The 26,750-nt window shown below is 43.5% G+C and overlaps 1 protein-coding gene across 1 annotated transcript in view; it reads left to right on the forward strand.

The window, feature by feature from the left end:
* LOC147728838 (uncharacterized) overlaps window positions 1-26,750 on the forward strand; it is a 1,063,528-nt gene that overhangs the window by 977,789 nt on the left and 58,989 nt on the right. The window contains exon 16 of the mRNA XM_086963349.1: window positions 14,681-14,728. Within this exon, the coding sequence (XP_086819475.1) occupies window positions 14,681-14,728 (48 nt within the window). The remainder of the gene's footprint in view (window positions 1-14,680; window positions 14,729-26,750) is intronic.

Below are 26,750 nucleotides of genomic sequence, written 5' to 3' on the forward strand. Positions count from 1 at the left end.
CAAATGTTTGAATATTTGAAAAGAAAAATTATATTTTTTATTTAAGAAATAAGCACATTACATATTTATTAAATATTTTATACATATAATGCATTAATGCACATATTATAATTATAATACCAAAATCTATTCTAAAAACAAATAACAACAAATAAATACAATTAAGTTTTAAATAAAAAGCACAACACAATTAGCACATAAAATAACAAAAATCACATTAAAAAAATATATTTATATATTTTTTACATTATTTGTTACTTAAGTAATGTTCTACCCTGTACCTATACAAACAACACAGCACACACCTAAAATATATTTATTAAATGATAATATTTACACATTTTAAATAATGAATTATCATTTAAAATATGAATAATAATTACTTAATAGTAAATTAAATTATATTTAATTACCTTCCCACCCTTTATCCTTAGACAACAAATGACCTGCACCCAATATATGTATTTAAAAATATTTTATATATAATAATGTACATAAATAAATTGCAGTTAAATAAATAATAATGAACTAAAAACAAATTAATTATATTTAATTATCTCCTCACCCTTTACCCCTACAAATACAAAAACTGACACCAAGGGCCCTATTACAATGTCGGTCGGAGTTTCCTCAGAATGACACTGTCTTGGTGTGGGAACCAATCGACTGTAGGTCGGCAGCTTCGAACACCATATTAAAATGCATGGTATGGTTTCTAAGCCATAAAATACATACATAAATAACAAAGGCTAAAAGTACTCAACTGGTGCTTCTAAAATGCGCCTTCCACGATGTACCTAACCTAAGTCTAGTACGAGGGAAGAAGTAAATGAGGTGTATCATAGGTTTAGTTTCTTTGCCAAGAATCTATCCAAGATTTCTCTTAGGGTCTAATCAGCGCTGTACCTTGGTTTAGAATGAAGTTCAAGTTCAAGTTCAAGTTCAGAGATTTGTATAGAGCACTACTCACCCAGAGGGTCTCAAGGCGCTTGGGGGAGGGGGCTATTTTACTTATCGAATATCCAAGTTTTAAGTTGCTTTCTGAAGAAGAGGTGGTTCTGTATGAGGCGGAGGTGGGTGGGGAGAGAATCCAGGTTTTGGCCGCTAAGTAGGAGAAGGATCTTCCCCCCATGGTAGATCTATGGATGCGTGGAATTGCGGCGAGGGCTTGACTGGATGATCGTAGTTGGTGGGTGGGGGTGTAGAAGGACAGTCGCGTGTTGAGGCAGTCGGGTCCTAGGTCGTAGAGGGCTTTGTGTGCGTGGGTGAGGAGACGGAACGTTATTCTCTTGTTGACGGGGAGCCAGTGGAGGTCTTTTAGGTGACCGGAAATGTGGGCTTGACGGGGGATGTCCAGTATGAGTCTAGCTGAGGCGTTTTGGATGCGTTGGAGTTTTTTCTGTAGTTTGGCTGTAGTTCCGGCGTAAAGGGTGTTTCCGTAATCCAGTCGGCTTGTGACCAGTGCGTGGGTGACCGTCTTTCTTGTTTCGGTGGGGATCCATCGGAAGATTTTTTTGAGCATGCGTAGAATGTTGAAGCATGAGGATGAGACGGCGTTGACTTGTTTGGTCATGGAGAGGGAGGAGTCCAGGATGAAGCCCAGGTTACGTGCGTGGTCCGTAGGTATGGGTGCGGTTCCCAAAGCCGGAGGCCACCATGAGTCGTCCCAGGCGGAGGGGGATGATCCTAAGATGAGGACTTCCATTTTGTCCGAGTTCAGTTTTAGACGGCTGTTCTTCATCCACTCGGCTACTTCTTTCATTCCTTCGTGTAAGTTGGTTTTGGCGGTGTTTGGGTCTTTGGTGAGGGAGAGGATCAGCTGGGTGTCGTCTGTGCAGGAGATGATGTTGAGGTTGTGTTGGCGTGCGATGGATGCGAGGGGACTCATGTATATGTTGAAGAGGGTGGGACTGAGTGATGATCCTTGTAGAACGCCGCAGATGACTTCGGTGGCCTCTGATCTAAAAGGGGGGAGGCGGACTCTCTGGGTTCTTCCGGCGAGGAACGAGATGATCCAGTCCAATGCTTTTCCTTGTATTCTGACATTGCTGAGGCGTTGTATGAGGGTGCTATGACAGACTGTGTTGAAGGCTGCGGAGAGGTCAAGTAGGATGAGGGCAGCTATTTCTCCGTTGTCCAGTAGAGTTCGGATGTCGTCTGTTGCTGCGATGAGGGCGGTTTCGGTGCTGTGTTTGACTCGGAAGCCGGACTGTGAGGGGTCGAGGGATTTGTTGGCTTCGAGGAAGGCGGCGAGCTGACTGTTGACAGCTTTCTCAATAACTTTGGCAGGGAATGGGAGGAGCGATATGGGGCGGTAGTTCTTAAGTTCAGTGGGGTCTGCTGTGGGTTTCTTCAGAAGGGCGCTGAGTTCGGCATGTTTCCAGCTTTCCGGGAAGGTAGCGGAGTTGAGGGAGCAGTTGATGACGTCTTGGAGATGGGGTGCGATGATGGAGTCTGCTTTGTTAAAAATGTGGTGGGGACATGGGTCGGTTGGCGATCCTGAGTGGATGGAGTTCATCAGGCGGATGGTGTCTTGAGTGGTGATTGGGTTCCAGGCGCAAAGGTTGTTAGAGGGGGGTGTTGGTTCGGAGGTGGGTGCAGTGGCCTGGTCCCCGGACTGGTTTTCAAAGCTGGTATGTATGTCGGTGATTTTGTTGTAGAAGAAAGAGGCTAGGGAGTCGCAGAGGTCTTGGGAGGGAGTGATGCCGTTGGTGCAAGCGGTGGGGTTGGTAAATTCTTTGACGATGTTGAATAGTTCCTTGCTGTTGTGGGCGTTGTTGTCAAGTCGATCCTTGAATGCTGATTTCTTGGTAGATCGGATCAGTTGGTGGTGTTTACGGGTAGCGTTCTTGAAGGTGGTCAGGTTGTCAGTGGTAGGGTTTTTTCTCCAGGCTTTTTCGAGGTTGCGTCATAACTTCTTGGATTTCTTAAGGTCATCGTTGAACCAGGGGGCTTTTTTGTTACCTTGCTTGAGTTGATGGTTTTTCAAGGGTGCTAGTTCGTCTGCGCTGTGGGTGATCCATTGTGTAAGGTTGGTGGCTGCTTGGTTTGGGTCCGATGATTTGGCAGGAGGGTTTTGGTGTAGTGATGTGAAGAGCTGGTCAGTAGTAATTTTGTTCCAGTTTCTTCAGGGAATAGGTTGTGGGGGGTTGAGGGTCGTGGTCTTTTTGTAGTGGAAGTGAATGCAGCTGTGGTCCGTCCAGTGGAGAGCTGTGGTGTGATTGAAGGAGATGTGCTTGCTGGAGGTGAAGATAGGGTCGAGCGTGTGTCCGGCATAGTGGGTGGGGGTACTGACAAGTTGTTCGAGTCCAAGGTTGGCCAGGTTGTCCAGAAGGGTGGTGGTGTTGGAGTCGTTTTTCTTTTCCAGGTGGTAGTTGAGGTCTCCCAGTAGAATGTACTCCTTGGAGGGGAGGGCGTGTGGGCTGATGAAGTCAGTGATGTCATCGCAGAATTGTGTGCGGGGTCCTGGTGGTCTGTAGATGAGGGTGCCTCTGAGTGTGGTCTTAGGGTCGGTGTGGATCTGGAAGTTAAGGTGTTCGGCGGTTATGAGGTTGTCGTCGGAACTGGTCGTGATGTGGATGATGTTCTTGTGGACGATGGCGATGCCTCCTCCTGTTTGGTTGGTGCCGTCCTTTCGGATGATCTTGTAGCTGTCCGGGATGGCTATGGCAATGTCGGGTGCTGATGAGGCGTTCATCCAGGTTTCTGTAAGGAAGGCGACATCCGGCGATGTAGTGTCGAGTAGGTTCCAGAGTTCAATGGCGTGTCTGTGGACCGAGCGGGTGTTGAGCAGGATGCACTTTAGTTGGTTAGTGTCGGATATCTGATTGGAGTCTGTGGATTTGGTGTGGGTCCTGATGCAGTCGAACTTGCAGGAATGGCAGGTGAAGGGTCCATGGGTGTGTCCTGGGACGGCTTGAAAGCAGTTAGGTGGGCGGCCGGGGTTAAGGGCTGAGAGGGTTGCGGCGTCGTATGTTATGCGGGCGGAGTAGATTTTGCGAGGGCCAGGGGGTATGGCGCTGGGCGCAGTCCAGGCGCGGACGGGAGATTGGGACTCAATTTCCCAACACCCTGCAAGTGGAGCTTGGAAAAACTGGAGCTAGATTCTCAGCGAGAGAAGGGCAGTCTCTCTGTCAGCGCGTCAGCTGGAGGGTCGGCTTCCTTCGGCACTTGCTGTAGCGAGATGCTTCGGGCAAGTAGATAGTCGAACTGCTCCAAACCACTGCGTGTTTGCTAGGGCAAGTGTGGGCATATTTATACCTTGAAGGTGCCGGGTTTGACGTAAAGTTGGACATAATGACGTCACCAAAGAACCCCAAGGGAATGGTAGTCCTTTGAAAATGCCATGATTTCTAGGACAAATCAATATTCAAGAAAGGTGATGTCCCTGACTGCTGAAGCCAAGTTTTCCAAGAAAACGTTGTGGCTTTTTGGAACTAGTGGAAGCAGCCATGCCTGTATTTGGACTGGATGGGCTATGTCTAAATATGGTTATGATTTCTATACCTATATAAGGGCAAGGCGAATTATACCTATAAAGGGCATGAATCTGTAAATTATGCTAGGATCATAAAATGCTACACACCACTAGTGGTCATGCCGCATTGGGACTGCTGACTCTGCCAAGGAACTGCTGTTACGCCAAGGTCTTACCAAGGATTTAACAACTTTCATCACCGCCACTGATTTAAAGGCGGTCTTTCCTACATGAAAACAGTGGTGGTGAGGAATGAAAGGGGGCTCTACAAGGCCCCCTTGTGGCTAACGCCTTGTGGGTGCACACAAGGGGCACAGCATGTGCCCCCGGTGTGCATGCACAGAAGGTCCAGCACCGCATGGACTCCTCAGTCCCTGACATGCTGGAACTTCCTTTGACATTCCCATTGCCATGCCTATTTCATAGGCACTGCTGTGGGAACAGCAAAGAAAAAGTCCGCCAATGAGTAAAAAAGTCATTATAGGGCAGGTGGTCTTCAAGTGGTTTTGGAGAGCCAGTGCAATAGCCCCAAAGTCGTAATCCGGCCTTTAGAGAGGAAAGACATCATTAAAATGCTCTAATACTAACACAATATTGCACCGTTTGAGGAGAATGACTGGAACCGGTCTATCCAGGAAACCCTGGAGTTCTCAATTCCCTTCCAATTCACTCTTTTTTAATGTGCAACATAGATTCTGAGCCTCGTTTTCAAAATATATTCTAAAAAAAACATTTTATCCAGGGATTCAGGGATTTCTGAGGTGAAACTTATTACATTTTCCTTTACTTTAGGATCTGGGACGGTATTCACGAACATCATGGTGCCGACCTTCGCCATCTTCAAAACCAGCTGAATGACAAATACATTACCAGCCCCCACCCTTGTTTACCTTGCAGACAAACTCTCCTTCTCTGGTGGCTCTCTGCACACCCACAGCCAGGACAGGGACAGGGTGGAGATTAAAAGTGAAAAAATCGAAAGCTAGACAGAAGGCTTTTCTTTTATGCACCAAGGGTCAACAGGCCCATATCCGTCAGGACCACCCAAATGTTGGTACAATTTAGGGAACAACTTTAAAGAACACTACATTCCAGTGCATTAACAACCCACAAACAAGCTACCTCTCCTATCACTCGTTGCTTTTAACACTATGTAGCACTCCACACACATTTATCGGCTGTACCACTCGTAAATGTGCCTCTAATGAAGTTATGTGCTGCTCTCTTTAGCAGTAGCTGCCCGTTCCCTGACAAAGTTGGGGGAGGAAGGCAGGGAGAGTCAGGATGAAAAGGGAGGAAGGAGGTTGGGAGGGTTTCGGGAGAAAATCTTTTTTTACTTACCTTAACACTGCGGCTGTCTCCTGCGCATCCGCTCTTCTTGCTTCTGAGCACAGGCTTCCAGCCTGCCTTGCAGCCTACCCTGAAGCTGCTCTCGCATGAGAGTAGCTTCAGGGTTGGCCTGAGCGCTGCCAACTTGCTCTCCCAGGCAGACTGGGATCCTGTGCCTTCTCTTTCTAGGCCCAGCAATGCAGCTGAGGATGGAGAGAGCTTCACTGCGCATGAATGGTTTGGCCAGCTTGAGACGGCCGGCCAAACACCTCATGCACGGTGAAGAGAGTGCCCACCACTTCCCCACCTGCAGCTTCATCCCCTTGACCCGGACCAGGAGACTAACAAAAAACGATAATAAAACAGGTTTAAAACCTGTTTTCTTATCGTTTTTTTGCTGGTAGTGGGCGGCACTCCCTCACTCTAATGGAGCAGACAACACTGCTCTTTAGATTTTTTTAAAGGGTGGAAAGGCAGAGTCCTTATATCTATTCATCCACAATGCAGCTCCTCTAAATTACCAGGGGGTTGTACTTTTCCTGTGCCCTATATGACTAGCCCGTCATTTGTTTAGGACGCACACAAATTTTAGACAAAACCATCTTGTATGGACAGCAGTCACTCAGTGCTTTTAGCAGAATGCTGCCAAACCAAACAGATAGTATTTTTATTTGTAAAGCATATCATGAAACTGAGGGATGGTCATCTGTTGTGGAGACCTTTGTCATATCTTGTCATATCTAAATGCAAAATAATGCAGTTTTTCCAGCTTTTTACTTGCTTTTCGAAATGTTTTATTGACCTTTATATTGCAAGCCATGCTTGTAAGCCTTTAGCCACAATTCTGCAAACTGCTGCACATGCTTTTAGCAGTACATGGGTCAGACTAATATGAAAGAAACATGAGTCAAATAATTTAATGTATAATGAAACTATTGTATTACTTTGCAACAAATAAAAGAAAACAAAGCCCACAGGGTCCTCCCGCAGACTAATAATCACTGGTAATAAAAAGGCATTAAGACAAGTATGCCTTAATTGCTTGATGAAATCGTATGCCTTGTCTCCAGGCAGGAGCCAAAATGACCACCAGACATTCTTTACAGCAGATGGCTGAAAAGTAATCTAATGTCTATCTCTTTGATGTAATTATTTAATGAACATTTGTATGACGTCTACAGCATGGCATTTAAATTAGTATTTCTAAGCACACTGAACAACACAGGCTATTCCATAATGGTAAGAAACTTCTGTCCCTGCTTTCCCAGGTCCTCAGGTTGAGTCTCACTACTTTATATTTCAAATAGCGCCATTCAGGTTTTCTGCCACAATTTTCCAAAATGACCCCATAGTCCCATTGCTCTTCTATACATTCCTTCTCATATGTCTACCATTTTTGCTTCCTTACCTCCATCGCCAACAAACTTCCTCCTTTGTCCTCTTTTCCCCCATCCCCACCTTTTCTAAACTCTTACAACGTCCTCATCCTTAACGCCAAAACTTTGATTCCTATGTCCCAGAAAACATTGTCCTCTACTTTTCCCCCATCTGATGAAATTCACTTTCACTACTAAAACACACCTGTAACTATCACACATACCACACTTTGTCGACCAAAGCTCTCTGGAAATATTAACAACCGTGCTTCTCTCCCTTCTTCCTTCAATATGCTTTTCATTTATTCCACCCTGTTGAACTGTCTTCTTAATTTTTTGGCTAGTCCTAGCACTGCACACCTCCATGCCACATAGAAATAGTGCCTAAATGCACAAAGTGACAACTGTGGTTATCTGGTCGCGCTGGACTGGGATAAAGTCACAGGTTTAGGCCACCACAGTGGAGTATGGGCTGGATACAGGAACCAAGTTAGGCCCACTGAACAAAGTGCCCTAAATCCTGGTTGTGGAGGACTACAAGATCCTGCGTTGGGGATGCATCAGGCGCTGTAGATCTGATGAGCTGCGGGCTGTGATTTGAGGTCCTGATTCAAGGATGCACACATTGACATTTATGAGGAGCTTCAGGGCTGCGATGGCAGGGCTTACATCAATGAAGAAACATGCAGAGGCGGCTCCGAAGAGCTGCAGGGTCCTGCATCAGGGATGTGCCACACAGCAGCAGTTTTGATTTAGAGCTGCGAGAATATTCATTGTACTGTGTCAGATCTGCCCAAAAGACCACAGCTGGGTTGGCAGAGACCTTTAAACCCACCTCCAAGAGTCCAGGACTGGGTTGGCACCACTTAAGAGACAAGACCCACAGCAGGCATAGTCCGAGTACAGGCTTGAAGTTGGTTGGAGCCGTTTCTGTCTTTGAGACTCTAATCAGTAGGACAACCAACTAGCCCTAGTAGTAACACTGGTGGGCTAGGGTCCAAGATGCTGTTCCAGTCCTGTCTCACTCAGGCAGCTGGGCAGCAGGTCCTTCTTGCAGTAGAGCAGCACATCAGTCCTTCTTCTGAATCCTCCACAGGTCCTAATGTGTGCTCAAGAGTTGGGTCTGAGGGTCCACTATTTATCCTTGTTGCCAGCTTTGAAGTAGGAGAAGCTTCTAGAGTCCTCCCCTACAGAGTTGACTACAGAGGTGACTGGAATTGTAATCTATCAATCAATCAGTACTTGTAGAGCATGGCTTATCACCTGTGAGGATAACCAGCGCTGAGTTGCTGGACTTAGTCGAAAAAAAGAAGGTCTTGAGTCTCTTGAGTGTCTTCCTGAAGTCCATCAGCGAGGGTGATGAATCCCTGCCCTGGCCCCAGCTTGTCTAGGGGCACAAAAGACTAGTGTGAAACCCTTTGTGAGTGTGTTGAGGCAGAGTCTTCGTGATGTGCAACCGTGATAGGTGACAGCCCTGCCCCTATCCCATCCTGCCATCACCTAGTCTCCCTTTGTCTCACTCTCTGGGAGTAATACACAAAGACCAACTGGCAGCTACACCTAGTCATGTGACCTAGTATACAGGCTGCAGGCACCAAATAGCTGAACAAGAAAATGCCAACTTTCTAAAAGTACAAAATTTCAGAATTGTGACTTAAAATCCACCTTTAACATTAAAGAGGGTTTTAAATTGCAGTTCTTTAGACTTCAAACTCGACATTCATACCTGTGGCAGAAAGCTCAAACTGCTGTCAACTTTAAACCATAATAAGTGGTGCATGGCTGACCACAAGCGTGATATGGAGATGACGCATTGTGTATACAACAATACCTGCTCCCAATTGAAAGCTATCACTTATTAAATGTAATGAGGTAACCCCATGTTATCGTATCAGAGAGGTAGGCTTTGCAGTTTTGAACTACAAATTTAGGTGTTTTTTGCACTATGAGGACATGTAAAAATTAAAATAGAATGTCAAACTTTTTAAAATCATTGCACCTGCCTTATGGTCTGTATAGAGTCTGGTTTCTAGGGGTATGGCTGCCTTTGGATGGTTAGGCCAGTGATGTCACTCACTAGTGGTGTCATATACATATGAGATGGACCTGGGAGGAAATCCCTAGCTCTTCCCAGGTCCATTCAAGGATAGAACAAGTGGGCGGGGCAAAGAGAGGGGCTAATGACAGCTATTACTACCTGAAATCCCTCCATAGCCTTACTAACTGGCTGAATTAATACAGGGAGCAGGAGGAGCAGGCTATCTCTTCCCACCCTCTGTCCCACCACCTCCAACACCAATCACTCCCTAGCCTTAATAACTGGCTGAATAAATACAGGGATTAGGACGAGCAGGCTAACTCTTCCCACCCTCTGGCACAAAACCAACAGAAGCAAGGACCAAGGAGGTGAAGTTTGGAGGGTGTGGGATTAGGCTTATTTATAGCCCCAGCCATTCTGATATCTGTGTACTGATTAATTTCAAACATATTGTTTGTCAATTGTGAAGGCCAACCGTTGCCAAGTGCCATAGGAGGACCAGATGGCAAGTCACAGTGGTTGCGTGTTTAGCGAGAACGTCACATATAAAATTATATATATAACGCATCAAGCAACTTCCTGATTGGATGTAACAGACCATCCCATCTGGTACTGTGAAGGTAGACTGGATACATATGCGAAGTGTCTCCCTTGTCAAGCCGGCCATACATTCTCTACTAAGTGTGACGTAGCGCAAATAATCAGATCGTTTGTGCACAACGGTCCTATCAGTTCCGCTTAACAAACTATAGGATAGCGGACAAAGCATAGGTCATGGCAATATGAACCCTTCTCTGATTGGTTGCAATACAAACAATCTTGTATAGGAAAAGACTGCTGAGTTGTCATGCCGGTTGTTCGAGTATGGACAGATGCTCTCGGACTGGTTAGGATAATGTGGCCACTCTGCTGCTATGAACCTCGCTAACACGTAGCTATCGCGTGTCATTGAAATGAGTGAAAAACAGCAACATTAATAGGCAAGACTCAATCTCTATAAGGAGTGGAGGTGAATGGCTCCAAGAAAAGCAGCACTCTCTAATGCCCACCCCGAGACTGCATCTCGATTGATATAAGCAATCCAATGACACTCACCAGTGAGGCAGGCACTAGAGGCCCAACAAACAACACAAGAACCTCGTCCAAACAGGAAACGACATATGTCCAGACCCAGCCACCACCAATGTAGCAATGTGATCCAGAACGGTTCCCTGTACTGTGGCGGTTGCGTGCAACTGGTTCCCAGCTCAAGCAGGGAAAACAGTGATGCCGCCTGTTTGGGGAAAGTATGGCCACTCCATGACAGAGCAAGATCAACCAAACGTGGAGGGAGGCTGACCCAAATCCCCAGTAAAATTGATGGTCCCACCAACTAGCTATTGCATCAGCAAGTAGTCTTGTGAGGCCACCTCCGGTGTCTTAGATCAGGACCCACGGGATGTCGTCATTGAGGCCACATGTATCGGTCTTACGTTTAAAGATCCATCTTTGTTCTTTGATGAACAAGTAGAGTGTCACATCACTGATGTGCTGGGGAATGAATGGCTGTTCTAGAATCACCCACCTCAATTCCTCTGCTTTATGTTTTCTATCCAGAAAGTGATTTGTGAGGCGTGTTGCTTGCTTGTTGCATCTGATGGTGCTCTTGTGCTCATTTATACTGAGCTTAACTTTTCTTGTCGTCATGCCCATGTACTGTAGAGAACATGGGCAGGTGATCAGGTATATAACCTTATCACTATTGCAGTTAGTGTGTTTCCTTAACACCCAAGGTCTCTCAGTACCTATGTCCACCGATAGTTTTCTGTGTCTGCGGGCATGTGGTATAGGATCCACAGGGATAGTGGCCTTGGACGGGTGGACGGTTTCATAAAGTACTGGTAGAGCCCTGTATCTGTGTTCGTGGTCGCGTGTGAACCAAGGCGTCCCGTAGACTTTGGCCTCACTCAAAAGAGAACAGTGGAAGGGGAATAGTCTTCCCAGGTGTGTTCAAAATACGGCAGTTCCTCCGAACTGATTTCTGTATTTGAGTTGATAGGGTGCTAAACGTTGTGACAAACGTTAGTCTGTCCAATGCAGGTTTCAAAGTGGGGGGCCCAACAGAGCCCCTCGATTATTGGATGCCCTCTTTCGTGCTCTCCGTACAAGTTTTCTGGGATAGTCACGTAGTTTCAATTTCTTGGATAAGTCACTGGAGAATAGGTCAAAGTCTACCTTCTCAGAACAGTTCCGTCGAACTCTCAAAAATTGTCCAAAGGGCAAGTTTTCCCTAAGGGATCTAGGGTGGTGGCTGTTGAAAGGAAGCAATGAATTCTTGGACATAGGTTTACGATATAATTTGCTCCCTAGCCTCCCCCCCATTGGGACAATGAGTAGGTCGAGAAAAGGAAGCTCTGATCTACTGTACTCGACAGTAAATTTGAGGTACTGGTTCTTGGTACTCAGCCAGGTATGGAAGGCATGCACCGAGGTAGCATCCCGCGCCAAATGACGAGGATATCGTCCATGTACCTTTTCCAGCGCAATACTTGATGGAAAAATGGGTTGCTCTGGTTAAGTACACATTCTGTCTCGAACACATGGACATACAAATTAGCCAAACTGGGGGCAAAGACGCTCCCCATTAACGTGCCCGATATTTGGAGAGTTTTCTGTCATTGCTATTCTAGCGCACTCCATTATAAAGTTGATAGGTGTTATACTATCCAAACCCTGTGTTTCGAGGAGACCCCTGATGGTTTGCAGGGTCTCCTCCTGGAGGATACATGTATACAGAGATTAAACGTCGAGACTGACCAGCAAGTCAGTCTCAGCGTTGAACTCGACCTCAGGAAGTAATCTGAGGACATCTTTGGTGTCCTGTAGATACGTTGGCATACATTTGACCAGTGGTATAAGAAAAAAGTCCACAAAGGTAGATAGAGGTTCGAGTAAAGAGCCTATACACAAAATAATCGGGCGCCCTGGTGGAGGTCTCGCAACTTTATGGATTTTTTGTAAAACATAAAAATAGGGTGTCACTGGATGGGTGGTGATCAAAAATTGTGCTTCTTTGGCCGTGATCCAACCCTCCGTGCTAGCCTCTTCCACCAAGTGTCCCAATTTCACCTGTCAGTCTGTCTGTCGGGTCAGTAGTCAGTAATTTGTATGATTTAGTATCACCAAGCTGTCCCTGGCACTCAGCACGATATACGGTGGTGTCACAGATGACTGTGGCACCACCTTTATTGGCTGGTTTTATAGTAATATTGGTGTCCTTGGATAGGGTATCAGCTGCAGTTTTCCCTGCGCCTGAGAGATTCTGAAATACCTTTCGACTGGGAGAGTTGACTGACACGATCTTATGCGCAATCGCCTTTTTAAAGGCCCCTACCATCGGAGGTAACTGATTGAGAAGAGGAGTAAAAGTAGACTTCCTTTTCAGACCTGTGTTGATATCTGCCACATCTCCCTCGTCTTCTCTAGTATTGTCTGCGAAAAAGAAATGTAGGCGAATTTTCCGGAAAAACTTTTCCAGGTCACAGCGTAGCTGGAATGGGTCAGGTCCGCAATCACTCAACAGTTCGCGGGCCTACCGGATACATAAGCATGCCTTCCTATGACGTCGGTACCTCCCCCTCAGCTTAGGCTTAAGCCTGGGGTACTGACGGACAGGTAGGAGACAGCGGCGCTAAGGATGGCACCATGGACGGCTTTCTGCAATCTTTTACCAATCACCTTCTGGGTCACGCAGGACGGCCATGCTTCGACATCTACTAGCGGGGTTTACTATCTAGAAAGGGTGCACTATTACAAGCTTTCTTTGCACCGGGATTCCACTACATCCAAGCCCTTTTGATTCTCATAAGGAGGAAAATGCCTCTCTGGATTCTTTTCCTTGATGCAAGATGCCACTTCCTGGACAAAATCAATCCTGCTTGCAACGCAGATACCCTTGCTCTATGATGAAAGGGTGCCTGCATTGACGCTAGGCAGCCAAGCACAGGAGGAAAGGACAGGAATGCAAAATACTTTATAAATATAGTAATTTCCTGCCCTTTCACATTGACATAGAGCAGCGCCTCAGGAAGCTTTGCGGCACTACCCTACACCAATTCCCCATAAAATAAGCCCATATAGTTTTTGTGGGTGGACAGAGAGACTGTCGAGGTACATGTATTAAACAATCTAAAACATGTTTTTTAAAAATAGATTTGGCACAGAGCTGCATAAATACCCGCCAGGAAAAGTAGTACATATATGATTAAGAGATGAAAAGTAACAATAAGAGCACATTTGACAAATTAAGGGCGATAATCAAAAAATGATAAAATAAATGTAACTATGAGGATAGTTCCTTTGTAAGGTAATCTAATGACATTATGAGATCATGAACACCTAGGCTTGGAAACAGTGGAAAGACAGTTCATCAAGTTTTTTCATAATTACAGATTGTTATGATTGGACAGGAGGTCTGAAGTCAAAGAGTTCCTAATTCTACGTTTTGTCTCAGCCATTGGATTTGGGAGAGAACCAACGCATTGTGAGAAGCAGATCTTACAGAATGAGAATAAATATAAATGCGGACCCAAATGCGAATAAGTACAATTTCAGACTCCAACAAGGTCTTGTGACAAACTCATAGGCACTTAAAATTGTTGCTTTGACATAAAGAGAGCCAGGGGAATTTCCACATATAACTGGGATATGTTCTTTGTAAGTAAGACCAAGCACCAAACGAGCAGTCAAGTTCTGAATGACCTGGTGCTGGTAAGAGACATACTGAGGCATTTGTAAACAAATTAGATTGGCATAATTCAGATGATGAGCGCCTGGTTGAAAGTTGTCATTGGCACTTACAGAAGAATTAAGGAACAATTTTGTGAAGGTCTGGAAGATTAAAAATCAGGAGGTAGTCAGTGTCGCCAACTACCGCTTGAAAGAAAATGCATCCAGGTATGATCCTTCAAAAGTAAGGACCTCAATCTTGTTGTGTTTAGTTTCAAGTGTTTGACTTTCATGCAAGGGTCAAGGAGGGTGATAGGAGGAATTAGTATAGGTACTGCAAGTTAGATCAATTTTGTAAGAAAAGAATTGCCCCAGCTTCTCTCACAAAACAAACAAAGGAATGATAATGGTTTTCAAGAAATTAATCTAAATGAAGAGGGTGAGCCATTTAGCAAACTCTACCATCTCAATGTTCTTGTTTCTTTGATTTCTCCCCTGTTATTTTCCAGAAGGCACTGGATTCTTACAGCAGTCAATTCTAGAAAAACATGATAGATTGCAGTATGTAACCGAAAAAAACTGAAATACATGAGTGTTCTGTGATTTTTTTCTTAAACCACTAATGGGCAATTTGAAAGATAAGCTGTAGGGTGTAAATAAGGAAGCAACGTTTGTGGATAGTCATATGTGCTTGATAACATACATTAAAATGCATTTACTTTGTACATAAATTAACATTCTTTCTTATTTCAGGGATTGGCAGAAACAATGGGCGAGCACTGTGGCCTTCCGTTTAGCCTGGTAAGTTACCCTGTTTTAAACTTGGGTGTAAAACATTTATGTACTTTACACTGTGCTTGTCAAATGTGTGTGTGTGTGGTCTTGTAAAGCGCACTGCTGCCCTGTGGCGTCATGGCGCTGTAGACCGCTGGGGAACCCGTCCTGGCTATCCCTGTGAGATTGTCCCTACTGGGTATCTCCAAGGTGAAACCAGGCATCCCCAGTGAATGTGGGGGGCCGTTGTAGAGATGAGGCAAGCTAATGCCCAGAGTTGCAGAGTGTGATCCCTGGTTAGAGTAGGCACCGAGGCGAGAATTATCGAGTCCGCTGACCCTGGTACATGACCCTGCCGCATCGGGAATTGAACCCTGGTCCCGTGCCGTTCTCTGCTTCCGGGTCTGCCGCCTCTAACCAGTGAGCCACACCACTCCAATGTGTTTTCTTTTGTGACTTGGTTCAGAGAGTTTCGTTTTTTTCCCCTTTTTAATCTGGTGAAATCTCCTCCTCTGCCCATTATTATTTTCAAATGACCACTCGTGCCACAGTCCTTACCTATAATGATGACTCACCCCATGAGTTACTTTTTTTTCTAAATTGTAGCCCCTACTCCATCATAGGGTAGAGTACAAGAGGGTAACGTCTCTCAGGAAGTCCTGTTTTTTGTGTTTCATTGCTGCAACAGGTCATAGGAACTCCTGCTGGGTCAAGCCCTTTTCAGAGGTTGTGGGTAGGCATATTTTAATTTTGTGCTTTTGCCATCAGTGATTTAGTTGCGCTTGTTGCTTTGTTGGAAAACTCAAATCCCAACTTTTACATTACAAAATATAGTAGTAACAGAAGCCACAATTTGTAGCCACGTCTCTATGGGGCAGATGTATCAAGCATTTTTGCATTTGCAAACTAGCAGATTTGCAGAAACTGCTTTTCCAATGCAGCAAACCTAATTTTGCGATTCAGTAACCTGTTACCAAATGGCAAAATGGGTTTGCGTTTCGGTATTAGGAAGGGGCATGTTTAGGGCATCCATTCCTAATACCAAATCGCATCAGTATGTATGAATGTTTTGTTACTTCATTTGCGGTCGCAAAAGCATTCGCATGTTACCACCTACTTCAAGTAGGTGGTAACCCATTCACAAATGGGAAGTGGTCCCCAAGGGACCCCTTCCCCTTTGTGAATGTCTGTGCAACCCTTTTTAGGAGCAGGCACAGCCTGCTTTTTAAAAATGAAAACACATCTTTTCATTTTTTGTTTTGTAAAGCATTTCGTTTTCCTTTAACCTCATCGCTGCTAAGGATATTTTCCTCTTGTGCTGCATTTTCAGAATTGGGTGTGGTCATGACGGAACGGTTCCGTCATCAGCACAGCTCACCCGTAGCTGATGACGGAACCGCTCTGTCATCAGCATGGAAGGGGTTAAGGAAAACAGGCTGCTTTACAAAAATAAAGATTGCTTTATATAAAAGCAATCAGGGATATAGTGGTCTGCTGATCTCACCAGACCGCCATCCCCGTGATTTTTGCGATTCCTAGGGGGTCGAAAATTGCGACCTACCCCATTAATTTTCATGGGGTAGTTAATTTTCGAGCCTCTAGGAATCGCAAAAGGTGTACTATACACCCTAATACATGGCCTTTTGCAATTCCCTAATTGCGAATCCTTGTGATTCGCAATTAGGGAATCGCAAATAACTACATTGATACATCTGGCCCCATATTATTAGGGCTTTCATCACTTGTGCATCTCATTACTTAAGGAAGACTAAATGCAGTCAATACTTTCAAAGAAACTTATTCTGGCAAATACAGTGTAACAAAGCTATGCTGGGAGATGCCTAATAGATTTTGGTAAAAGGTTATCAGGAAACCCTTTTAGACCATACATCTAAAAAGTAGGCTGAAGGCTACAAAACAATCTTTCCAAAAACATAAATGTAGAACTACTTCATCCCTCTCATCTGACTCCTATTGTACTGTTTTTTTAACGAATTTGATAAAAATAGTTTGACTGTTTAATTATTTCCTAAATAAAACTACATTTAGAGGTAAACTGAGATTTTATAGGATACAATTCTGCTATTTGCTTGACTGCTTCACACACACACACACACACACACATATATATATATATATATATATATATATATATTCATCTCCCTGCGTTCATCTTCATAGTGCATGTTTGATTCAGAAAAAGTGAGTTGATTAAAAGCTGCACCATTATAAAAGTATCAGTGATATCACAATACAGCACATTTTCAGATGCTGCATACATTCTAAGACTGAACTACTGTTAATATGAGAGTGCAAATAACAAAGAGGAAATCTCTTACATCCCTGAAACTAGGCCTCAGATTCATTCAGGAAGTATACAAAAAAGTGATGGATGGAATGTTTGAACTAACCTCAGCCACTGGTAATCCCTTGAGCCACATACCGGTCCATTGTTATTTTGCACACCATGTCGCATCACTTGAGACCCAGCCATATGCAAATCAGTCTTGACCCTGCTCCAATAGAAACAACCCAGGCCAAATTGCCAGGTTAGTTCCTCCCTGAACCAGAACACAAGCAACCTAAGACTGGGTTCACTCTTATTAGGGCTCATCAGTCAGATATAGCTTAGTTCCAGTGTGCACAGGAACGCTTCTGGGCATACACATCCCACTTAGGGCGTCGCACTGAAGTATACAAAAAAGTGATGGATGGATTGATTGACTCTGACTGTGGTCTGTGCCGGAGGGAACCTTACCTGGCAGTTCAGGATAAAAAATGGGGAGCAGAATCAGTACTGATTTGCATAAGGCGGACATTTGTCTAGAGTGGCATGTTGAACGAAAAACAGTGGACTGGCATGTGACCCAGATCAATTGCCAGTAGGGTTAATTCAAGCATTCTATTGATCACATTGGTGTTGTTGCAGTTGATGCCCTAAGTGCGATGAGTACGCCCAGGCATGGGTCCTGTGCTCGCTGTGCCTTAGGACTCAAGCTATACCTCACTATTGTGACCTTAATAGGTTGAAATGGGTCTGGGTTTGTAATCCCTTCTGGATAGGCCACAACTGTCAGTACAGCACAGACTGTTCCCATGAGGAACACAGTCAGTATTGATCTGCATAAAGCAGGCCTTTGTCTAGAGTAGTATGGTGGTTGAAAAACAATGAACTCGAATGTGGCCCGAGTGATTGCCAGTGGCTGAGATTTATCAAGTATTCTATCCATCACTTTGTTGTTGTTGCAGTTGATGTACATTGCGGCGGGCGGTGCTGTAAACAGCACCCTACACAATATAAAATGTGCATGTTGTGCATTGCCATGCGTGCCTTCCACCTTATGCATGCCAATGTAGGGGGGTACAAGGGGTACCACCAAGTGCAGCCACCCACTTTTCACCTCCGGAGGCCTGCAATGAAAAACAGTGGACTGGCATGTGACCCAGATCAATTGCCAGTAGGCTTAATTCAAGCATTCCATTGATCACATTTTTGTTGTTGCAGTTGACGCCCTAAGTGCGATTAGTATGCCCAGGCATGGGTACTGTGCTCGCTGTGCCTTAGGACTCAAGCTATACCTCACTATTGTGACCTTAGTAGGTTGAAATGGGTCTGGGTTTGTCGTCCCTTCTGGAGGGGCCACAACTGGCAGTACAGGACAGACTGTTCCCATGAGGAAAACAGTCAGTATTGAACTGCATAAAGCAGGCCTTTGTCTAGAGTAGTATGGTGGTTGAAAAACAATGAACTCGAATGTGGCCCGAGTGATTGCCAGTGGCTGAGATTAATCAAGTATTCTATCTATCACCTTTTTGTTGTTGAAGTTGATGTACATTGCGGCGGGCGGTGCTGTAAGCAGCACCCTACGCAATGTAAAATGTGCATGTTGTGCATTGCCATGCGTGCCTTCCACCTTGTGCATGCCAATGTAGGGGGTACAATGGGTACCCCCAAGTGCAGCCACCCACTCCCCCACCTCTGGGGGCCTGCAATGAGCCCCCATAGTCATTTACTGTATGCCTTTCCATGGCGGAGTCTCAGCCATGGAAAGGCATAAGCATGCAGATATCATAATATGGATGGTGGTGCCTCACCATATTGTGTGCTTTTTCCACCCGGCAATCCGGCTGGCAGAAAATCGGTGGACGATCTTTCCATTCGCTGCTGTACCCACCGCCACGCTAATGTGGCAGTGGGTAAATGGGCTTTCGATGGTGAACGGATCACCACCGCCGCAGGCAGATCACATCCGCCCGGCCGGCGGTGGCAATCATAATGGGGCCCTAAGTTGGTCGAAACTTGTCTGGAGTTCCTTGTAGTCACTTCTGGAGGGGGACTCACCTGGCAGTTCAGGATGGATTATTTCCATGAGGAGCAGAGTCAGGACAGATTTGCACATATCTGGCCTATATCTAGCGTGGCATGATGGGTGAAAATAAATGGACAGGAATAAGGCCTGAGTGATTGCCAGTGGCTGAGACTAATTCAAGCATTCCACACATCACCTTGTTGCTGTTGTTTCAGATACATTCCTATTTTGCACAACCAGCAGCAGAAGAACGGGAAGTTCAGGTCCCATGCAGAAATATGCTGTACCCCACCCAACATATAAATTGTCAATCGTTTTCATTGATCCAATGTGTAGATTTTTACATGATCATTCTAACTGCCTTCAAACTTTGCAATTTGAGCCAGATGTCCAATATCAATTGATGTCTAAAACATATGCAAATTGTTGTCTTCTCATGGTATCATTTAGTTCTTCAAGCTTCCTCTGGAAGGCTCCTTGTCCCAATCTACAGAAAAGGCATCTCAATTACTCAGATATCCTTAGGATAGTATCAGCTACCAAAACTACACATTTGATGTTCTCTCTGAAAGCAACAGCAAGTCCTCACATATCCACACATTCATTACATATTCATCAGCTAATTTTATTAATTTTCTTTCTTTGACATCTTGATATAAAATATTTAAAGATTCTGTTTCTTGGCAGCTGGTGTTTATATTGTGTGGATGCTGCTAGAACACAGAATTATATTACTCATTCAGAAATTAGAAAATCCAGAAGGACTTGACATGTGTACAAGCTTGCATGCTGCATAATAAATCAGTTGTGAACATATTAGGCAATTTGAACTAATTCACAAAATGTGCTTTTTTTATTTGTGGCTTTTAGATTTCTCAAATGTTCTGACAGGAGAGACTAATGTGATACACCTGGAATATTCATCCTTTTTTTCTGTCTAGCGTTACGTCTGTCACTTTTGTGTTGGCGGGATGAACTATGTACAAACTAAATTAATAATGTGCTATTGTTCTAAATTTTGTTAGGTGAGTGTGTTACTAAGAATATATTTGTCTATATATATAACCGTACGAAACGCGTCATGTCTGTTTGGATGGGAAAATAAAAGCAAATAAAAGCACTTTGAAACGTGGAAATCTTGCCGTGTGGTCCGTGTCCTGGTTGGAATGCGTTTGTGCGGTGAATACTGTGAAGTGTTTGGCATATATATATATATATATATATATATATATATATATATATATATACATACATATTTCGGGGCGTGGTCCTGTGTATAACGCTGGCGCTCTTTTTTTTATAGCATGGTACCCTCCTCAGAACGACAGAACCAGTCGTAGAAATGCACACAGAAACCGGCTGGGAACCGGTAAGGAGGCACTCACTCAGGCAATATTCAGTTTTAGACCAACTGCTTTATTTTCAGCATACTCGTCTTAACCCAACGCGTTTCGCCTTCAGCCGAAGGCCTGATCACAGGTGTTGAGCTCTAACACGAGCCTACTTTCATTTTTAGTGTACAGTGAAAAATACATAATAGTGAAATGCAATTGCATTGTGGGTAACGTAGTTTTTCACGTGAAAAGTGTTAAAGTGCTCAATTTACAATAAAATTACATGGAAGCAAGTATTTGGATTTTCATGGACAGTTAGAGCAATGTTTTTCAATGTTCTTGTTTTTAAAGTCTTTGGTGACCTTCATTCTCAGCTTTAATGGCAAAACACAGAGGTAACACAAAAATTGAAGAATTCCCTGAGCACTGTGGAAATCACTCACCAGAGAGTATGTATTGCAACACATTTAAAGCAGAGAATGCCAGTCACCAAAGACTTTAAAAACAAGAACATTGAAAAACATTGCTCTAACTGTCCATGAAAATCCAAATAATTGCTTCTATGTAAGACACTTGGGCAAATAAAGAAATAACCAGCACGAAATTTGGGTCTGTGTCCTGTTTGACTACATCGCGTGATTCAAGACGTGGCGTCTACAACAGGATTTGGAATATATATATATATATATATATATATATATATATATATATATATATATATATATATATATATATATATATATATATATATATATATATATATATATATATATATATATTACCTACTTGCGGTCGCCAGTAGGTAGTTATAGTTAGGATGTTTTTCAATGTTAAATCTCAAAATTCTATTTGGAATAACTTTGGTGCCAGTTGACGAATCTGCCTGAAAATTTCCTCAAAATGGCCTCGTCAAGCTCCGGTCCTTCCCAGAAAGTTTTGGGGGGGATGCGTTAAGCGGGGGCCGAGATAAAAGGGGGGTCCCAAAACGCGTTTTCCCCATGTTAATTTCCATAGGGCGGTCGACCTCACTTTTAGCCCGAACGACTGAATGGAATTCCACCAAACTTGGCAAAATTGTAGGGACTGGTAGCCCGATGTGCCTTTGCTATGTCTCAAGATATGTGCTCTAGTGGATTTTGAGTAATTTAGGTTCAAAAAAATATATATATCTATAAGCGCGCCCCGGTACGCGCTCCGGGGAGCGCACCGGGCGCGCCACGCGATTTGCGCACTGAAAGCTGATTGGTTCTTGGGTGTCTGTAAACATTCTAAACAGTCCGGAGCGGCCGCCATCTTGTGTCTCGGTAGGATCGAGACACAAGAGGGGGCCAAAACAAAGGGGGAATTGACCATAAGGGGGCAGGGTAGACCCCCCCTGACCCCCTAGGTTTGATGTGGGGGCTATAAAAGGGTCCCGCTGGGCAAAATTATGTTATTTTTTTCGATTTCCGTGGGGGGGGGGGCGCCCGGTACGTGCACCGGGGAGCGCACCGGGGAGCGCACCAGGGAAAAAAGAGAATGGCAGAGTTAAAAAATGTAAGTCATTTTATATAAATGGGAGGTAGTTCTGAAAAAAACTGTTTTTTTTTCTTTTTGTTGTTTTATATATTTTTTTGATTTTTGGAACATTTTTTTCTTTTTTTGGCTTTTCAGAATTGTTTTTTATTTTTTTTATTTTTTAAGGGGAGAAACAAAAAACAGGGAATTCTGAAGGGCTCGACAGGATCAAAAAAAAAAGCGGAACAACTTAATGTTTCCTTGGGCACTTGTGGTTATCCCAAGCACGATTTATAAGTGTGATGCATTGCTCTCCATAGCATATTGTTTGTCCACAAAAAATACAAACAATTTTAAAATTCGAAAATTTGGTTTGTATGGTGGAGCATATCTCCCTAACTTCTGGTCCCGATGGGGTGGAAACATTAGTTAGGGAGGTGCTGGCAGAAGATTGGACAGGGTTTCTGGCCAGTTCCCTGACCTCTGCCCTAGCATAGTTATTTGGATGCTTTCTAAGCATATGCCTGATCATCGTGTGGTTGCCGAAGGAGTATTTTTTGTTGGGATTCCCCCTTGACAGCTTCTGATGACAGATTAAGCAGGTTGCCTTAGGTGTATTGACTTTTTTTTGTCGTTGGGGATTGAAAAAATTGCCAGATGATGTGCTCTTTTGGTTTGTAGGGAATATTGTCCTCTCGGACGAATCTACTCTCCTCCTCTTCCTCATCCTCCTCCTGTTCTTGATCTCCACCACTGTGAAGTTGTGGAGGTCCTTGTGGTGGTGGTGGTCCAGAAGATCCAGCAGCTGCAGCTAATGTAGCCATTTTCTTCTGATATAAATGCAGGTCTATCTCTCTCAAAGCAGAAAGGTAGAATAAGGAAAAAAAAGGTGGGGGGTTTCATCATTTGGAAAAAACAAAAGATCCTGAACCAATGAACAGTGTTATTTTCAGGTCACATGACCAGGGGTTTCATCATTATGAAACCAAAACTGTTATGAACCAATGAAAAGTGTTATTTTCAGGTCACATGACCGACGCGCTTACGCTACACGCTCCGGCGCGCTACGTTACGCGCTCCGGGCCCTGCCGCGGAGCGCTTCCGGGTGCGTTTACGGAGCGCTTCCGGGTGCGTTTACGGAGCGTGTCATAAGACACATCGCGCGGCTACGCGATACGTCACGCTTACGCGACGTTGTTTTCGATCGCAACATTGGCGCTAACTGGACGCTTTCTGGTTCGCGCACCGGGGCGCTTCAAAACAGTACGCTTTCCGGGGCATTCACCGGGGCGCGCACCGGGAGCGCTCCAGGGCAAAAAAAAAAAATACAAGAAAAAATACAAAAAAATAAAAATATGAAAAATTGTAAGGACTGGTAGCCTGATGTGCGTTTGTCTCAAGATATATGCTCCAAATTAACTTTTAAAATATATATATTGGGCTATATATATGTTAGAGCCCAAATGTAGCCCAAATGTAGCCCAATGTAGCCCAATGTAGCCCAAAGATGGCCACCAGAGACAAAAAAATACAAATGTAGCCTAAATATCAGCCATATGTAGCATAACTATAGCCCAATGATAGTATGTACCAGAGTGTTCTAAAGAACATCTTGAGCGCTAACAGTCTTACTTATAAAGTGAGACTTTTAGTTAGGAATTAGCATTAAAAAACCCTTTTAAATTCACTGAAAAAACCATAGGTTTCACAACAGGTATAGTTAGGAATTAGCATTAAAAAAAACTATGAAATTCAGTGAAAAAACCATAGGTTTCACACCAGTTATAGTTAGGAATTAGCATTTAAAAAACCTATCAAATTCACTGAAAAAACCATAGGTTTCACACCAGTTATAGTTACCTGGAAATTTTACTGACATAAAACCATTGAAATTCCCACGTTATAGTTAGTTGGACTCACTATAACTTGCGCGTGTAATGCACTGCTGATGACATCACATATTACATCACTCGTGACATGGTCAGTGACATCCCTCATGACATCACTGATGACACCATCCAGTGAATGTGTGTCTTTCTGAAAAATAAATATGTTTTATATATGTATTTATAAAGGTCGATGGAAGAATACATTTTTAAATAAGTGTCTAAATGGATGTTTTTTTTTTAAATGATTGGTTAACTGGCTTATTAAGTGTATCTTAGTGAATTCATATATTAGCGAGTAATGTTTAAATATTTAAATATATGTATCAGTGTTTCACTTTGTGTATAAGTGGCTGCATGGGTTGGTGAGTAGCTACATGTGTGTGTATATGGGTTATTAGATGTTTTTTTGAGTATCAATATGAGTGTCTGTATGGTTTGGTGGGGGTATTACTTAGCAAAAAAAATGCATCAATGACTGACTCACTGTTTGTATGTGTTTTGAACACAGCATATGTGCAGGACTGTATGGGTGGAAAGTTGTGTATATGTGTGTGTTAGTGAGTGAATGACTGTCTCACTAGTGTCTTTATCAGTAACTACATATGTTTTAATCTAGTATATGTGAGTATTGATGTATATAAGTGAGTATATGTGAGAGTGAGAGATTGTAGGAGTTCCTGTTTAAATAAGTATGTGTTTCTATAAGTGATTGTTTAAGAGAGTAAGTATGTGTAAGTTTCCTTAGAAGTAAGGTGGTAGTGTGTGTATAGCTGTATATGCAAATACATGTATGTTCAATAGTTTATTTGCATGTGTGACTATGTGTGTGAGTAACTTTTGGATGACTGTCGGTGTGTAACAGGATGTATAGGTGTATCACTACATATGATGAGTGAGTATATGTAGCAGCCGCCCTATGGAAATTAACATGGGGAAAACACGTTTTGGGACCCCCCTTTTATCTCAGCCCCCGCTTGACGCATCCCCCCCAAACTTTCAGGGAAGGACCAGAGCTCAAGGAGGCCATTTTGAGGAAATGTTCAAGCAGATTCGTCAACCGGCGCCAAATTTATTCCAAATAGAATTTTGAGATTTAACATTGAAAAAAATCCTAACTATATCTATATATATATATATATATATATATATATATATATATATATATATATATATATATATTCACTGAAAAAACCATAGGTTTAACACCAGTTATAGTTAGGAATTAGCATTTATCATCAGTGATGTCATGAGTGATGTCACTGACCATGTCATGAGTGATGTAATATGTGACGTCATCAGCAGTGCATTGCAGGCGCGCAAGTTATAGTGAGTCCAACTAACTATAACGTGGGAATTTCAATGGTTTTATGTCCGTAAAATTTCCAGCTAACTATAACTGGTGTGAAACCTATGTTTTTTTCAGTGAATTTAATAGGTTTTTTAAATGCTAATTCCTAACTATATATAGGACCTCAAACCTATGAAATGTAATATGTTTTATAATGAATCCTATATTGTATATTTATATAATACTATTTTATTATTATTATTATTATTTTTTTTTTTTTTTTTTGCACTGGTGCGCTCCCAGGGCGCGTACCGGGGAGAGCCCCAGTCAGCGCAATTTTGCCGCGCGCCCCGGGGCGCTTAGCGGTGAGCGTCCTGTTAGCGCTATTGGCGCCAATGAAAACATCATCATGATGTATCACGTAGCCGCGTCCGCGTGATACGCACGGCATAAGCGCACCTGGAAGCACCCACGCGCATACGAACGCGCTACGTAAGCGCCCCGGGGCACGTAGCGTAAGCGCTTCGGGTCATGTGACCTGAAAATAACACTTTTCATTGGTTCATAACAGTTTTGGTTTCATAATGGTGAAACCCCTGGTCTTTTGACCTGAAAATAACACTTTTCATTGGTTCAGAACAGTTTTTTTTTCCAAATGATGAAAGCCCCCACCTTTTTTCCTCATTCTCACTTTGTACTTTGAGTGAGGAAGACCTGTTTCCAGAGCTATTACTACCTATTTCTACTCAGAAATGGCTACAGTAGCAGCAGCAGCTGGAACATCTGCCCCACCACCACCACCACCACCTCAAGAACCAACAGAACATCTCATTGGTGGTCAGGAAGAAAAGGAGGAGGAGGAGGAAGAGGAGGAAGGCACAAGGCAGTTCCTGCAAGAAAACACTCCACCATACAAACCTAAGGAGCACTTCCTATGGGAGTTTTTTAAAATCCCAACTGGTTTAAAAAAAGTAAACGCTGCAAAGGTGACCTGTCTCATCTGTGGTGCTGTGCTATCCAGGGGCTACCCTACAAAATAATATTCCTTTGGGAATCATACAATGATTCGGCATATGCAGCGTTTGCACCCTAATAACTTTTCAGCAGCAGAGATGAGAGAACTCTGCAAAAACCTACCCCAATCATCTGGCACAACCTCAACAACCAAAGAACCCACTTCATCGGGTCCAGAAGCAAGTCAGTTGATTTCAAGTATCCAACCAAAGTTTGGGGGATACAAAATTGTTTGTGTACATTGTGGGAAATTAATCACTTATGGTGAGCAGAGCATTACACTCATCATGCTTGCTGGTGATAACTACAAATGCACAAAGTGTTGTGTTCTATCTAGGACCCCGATCAATATTGTGACCTTATGCCCCTATACGGCTATAATCAATACATATCCCTATAATGGCATAAACGATCAGAGCCATATTTCAGTAACTCGTCTCTGCAGCTCATACAGTACATGACACAGCAGAAGCCACTTCCTTAGATTCCTAGATAACACTCAGAGTTCTTTCAACAGATAAAACCCCCAGCAACCTGGGAAAGCCCCGCTCGCTTTGTTTTGATTAGTAATAGAACTCTTGCAAGCACTGTAAGAACGACCAGTTCTTAGTGACATCTTTATTGACGTCTTATGTCCAAAAACCTACGTCAAACAAGGCACCTTGCTGGAATAAATAATACCAACGTTGCCTTAAGCAAATGCGATGGTGAATACAG

This window comes from Lissotriton vulgaris, chromosome 3_1 (genome assembly GCF_964263255.1).
Source record: "Lissotriton vulgaris chromosome 3_1, aLisVul1.2, whole genome shotgun sequence".
NCBI classification, from domain to species: domain Eukaryota; kingdom Metazoa; phylum Chordata; class Amphibia; order Caudata; family Salamandridae; genus Lissotriton; species Lissotriton vulgaris.